General features: G+C 41.3%; 1 protein-coding gene across 1 annotated transcript; it reads right to left on the bottom strand.

Moving 5' to 3' along the window:
- Positions 1-2114: 2114 nt before the first annotated feature.
- On the bottom strand, positions 2115-3183 carry cldnk (claudin k). The gene has a single exon (XM_088926748.1). The coding sequence runs from the start codon at positions 3089-3091 to the stop codon at positions 2429-2431; it is 663 nt and encodes a 220-aa protein (XP_088782874.1). The 5' UTR covers positions 3092-3183; the 3' UTR covers positions 2115-2428.
- Between the last annotated feature and the right edge of the window lie 216 nt (positions 3184-3399).

Here is a 3399-nt window from a genome sequence, read left to right on the forward strand (position 1 = left end):
GGGTCCTGATATACTTCTTCTTCGCTCTCCAGGGGAAGAAGTTCAGTATATGAAGCTAAAGTAAATAACCATTTTCTGCATCTTATACCAATGCCACTGGTCATATCAGGACATCCCAATGCTCTGTCCAGTTAACCTTCTAGGTTTAGAGTTCTGATTACTGGGTCATTGGAGAGAATAAACTAAACAACCCCCCACCTTAACCTGAGCTTTGCAGACTTCCTAGCCCAGTAGACATACAGTACACTGTAATAGGCAGCCTGAGTCAGCTATTTGTGTTTTCTCATTGTTCAACCCTTGTTAATAATATATATTTATGAAATGCAGTTAAATTCCTATGACATAATCTATACAGATTAAACCATTCAACATACAACAATATATTAATTACTATTATTACAGTATATAGTGTCTTAGGTAGCATGGTGGCATAGAGGTTAGCATTGCTGTCTCACAGTACTGCGACCCCGGGTTCAAATGCTGGGGTGCTGTCTGGAGTTTGTATGTTCTTCCCATGTTCACATGGGTTTCCTCCCACAGTCCAAAGACATGCAAGTACAGTAGGTTAACTGACTTCTGGGGAAACTGGCGCTGGAGTTAGTGTGTGTTTGTGTCTGAGTGTCCCTGCAGTGTACTGGCTTCCTATCCAGTGTGTATGCAGCCTGGTGACTATTGCTTGCTGGAATAAAGCAGTTAGACGATGAGTGGATACAGTTTTATATGTTTACATTTTCAATGCACAGATTAATTATTAACCTTGGATTTTTACCATTGATTTTAAACTAAAGTGCACATGGACGTTCCTGAACTGTCTCGATAGCATTGCCTGCACTCATCATAATTTAGAAGGTGTCTACAGTAGAGTCCTAGTCCAGTCTGCAGAACTATATATATATTCATTTTCATTGGACCAATACATTATTTAGAATAGGCAATATTTTATCTTAAAGGAGTTTATATCACAAAAGTCCATTTTTAGTTTTGGGTAAAACAAAAATAACTTTCATTTCTGTTTAAAAGCCTTCTGTCAAACCTGCAGGATGGGCCTGGACTCCCTCCCCCACCACAGAGACTAAAACTACATAATGATAATTTCTTTTCTTCTCTTTTCAGGATGGAATAAACCTCTACTTGTTCCTTTATAGCCTATGCATGCTGATGCAGCTACCTACTTGAACTACTTTAATTTATGTGTCCTTATTCAGACGGTAAACATGACACTCTCAATAATACTCAGGGTTAGCCTGATATTGTCAGATCCTGCACATCTCTGTGCCAGTCTGTCACACCTGGGACAAAGAAGGAGAAATAGGGGTGTTAAATTAATTGTCTTTTTGTGTTTTATACTGTACTACTTACTAGAGTACTATTCGTACTCTCCTGACAACAAACCATATCTCATACTACAAAGGCTGAAAAGCAGAGAGAAACTGAAATGAGTCATCCATTTGACATGGTTAGATAAATGGACAGAAAGGTCTATGATAGGAGAAAATGAATTTGGAATTCAAGACATCTCAGCAATTTCTCATTAATAAACATCAACTAATTACATCTCCTTTTATACTGCCCACGCTGACCCAACTCCTACATGTGGAGGGATACACACATAGAACAAGAGTCACATACAGTATCGATAATAAAGACTTAAACAAGCACAGAAAGGCAACAATGCATGCCAAAATCTTTAAACATCTGTCCCTGTGTGTGATGACTGATACAAACTAAACCCAAGCAGAACAGTGAGTACTGTGAAGACCCGTCTGTGATCTATGTGTTTTACTGGGGTTGTACAGTAGTGAATAGTATTAGGCATGTAGGATGACAAACAATGCCCTGATTTACAGCTGGGATGTACTAATAAGAACCAAGGGCAAAATGCTGGGTGAGCACAGACACATAATTGTTCACTGTGCTTTTCACAGCTCAACACAGGGATGCTCAGGCCTTGCCAGGCAGCTCCTGAACCTGTTTGAGATAAACACGAAAAGAGATCTTGGGCAAACAATCTGATTATTCATTCTTTCAAAAATTAGATATTAATTTATCAATATTGCAACAAGAACACAAACATTGGCATAATTAATAAACTCGCAGTCACCACAAGATAACCATGTGTTTATATTTTTAGTTATGTATGGAGATACAGTAACACTCAACAATAAAATGCCATGAAAACATTTTCTGTTTTTTAGTTTTTACATTTTAGACGGTTTAAACACTATACTACTTTAAAATAATTAAATGAGTTGTATTTCCATAAACACATCTGTACTTTTATAGGTACAGTATATGCACAAATTTTATATGCAAAGAATTTTACTGTATATAAAACTATTTAATAAGTTAGGCATTAGGGGCAGTATTACAGCTCAATACACCTGAATGTGTTTCTTTAATTCATCTGGTCGTCAGTCGAAGGGAGCAGTCATACATAGCCCTTCACCTGACCAGCAGGCAGCGTGGGGGCGTTCCGGGGACTGCTTTGCCGGCTGCTTCCACTGTAACTAGGCGAGGAAGGGGCTGCAGGGGTGCTGGATCCAGCGCCGAGCAGGGCTCCCCCCAGCACCAGGAGCCCAGCTGCCCCCCACCCCAGATACAGCGCAGGACCAAGCTCCCTCTTCCGTGGGGCAGGAACCAGAGGGTTGTAGAAATCCCTGATGATGGAATGTGCAGTCCAGCAGACAGGGATGAAGTAGAGGAGCCCAGCAAAAGCAAAGAGGCTCCCTGCAAACAGGCTGATCCGTGCCTTCAGGGCCTGCTGCCCTACACACTTTGTGCACTTCACCCCAACCACACCTAGTGCTAGTGCAATGGCACACAGCAGCACAGACACTACAGAGAGTGCGCGGGCTGCCTGCAGGTCATGCGGTAGGGCCAACATTGAGTCATACACCTTGCATTGGATTTGTCCAGTGCTCTGGACAATGCAGTTCATCCACAGCCCCTCCCAAATAGTCTGTGCTGTCACAATATTGTTTCCAATGAAGGCAGTGACTCGCCACAGTGGGACCACACAGCCCAGGGTCCCACCCAGCCAGCCCAGAAGAGACAGGCAAAGGCCCAGAAGCTGGAGGCCTGTTGATGCCATCAGCCCAGCTCTAGAGGTCCTTCTCTCAATTTCTGATCTCCCTGTGTCTCTTTTCTTGCTTTTCTGCCAATTATGCTTTGATTTTGCTTGAAGCGAATGTCTGTAAAAGCAAGGTTAAATAAAACAGCGCAAAAGAAAAAAGTAAAAGTATTAAAAACTTCAGCAGTAATAAAATTATGGTGCAACTCTTACTACATGGTAAACTACTGAAATACCATCAGTGATATGAACATATTTTTAACTTCATTTGCAAAACCATGTTTGCTTCTTTTGCAGAAATGTAACCTTGAAGCAACCAGATGTCTTAA

The sequence above is a fragment of the Atractosteus spatula genome, chromosome 11 (genome assembly GCF_055471065.1).
Source record: "Atractosteus spatula isolate fAtrSpa1 chromosome 11, fAtrSpa1.hap1, whole genome shotgun sequence".
In the NCBI taxonomy this organism is placed as follows: Eukaryota; Metazoa; Chordata; class Actinopteri; order Semionotiformes; family Lepisosteidae; genus Atractosteus; species Atractosteus spatula.

Excerpts from the sequence above, each read along its gene's own strand:
- cldnk (XM_088926748.1), bottom strand. The coding sequence starts at position 3,091 with ATGGCATCAACAGGCCTCCAGCTTCTGGGCCTTTGCCTGTCTCTTCTG.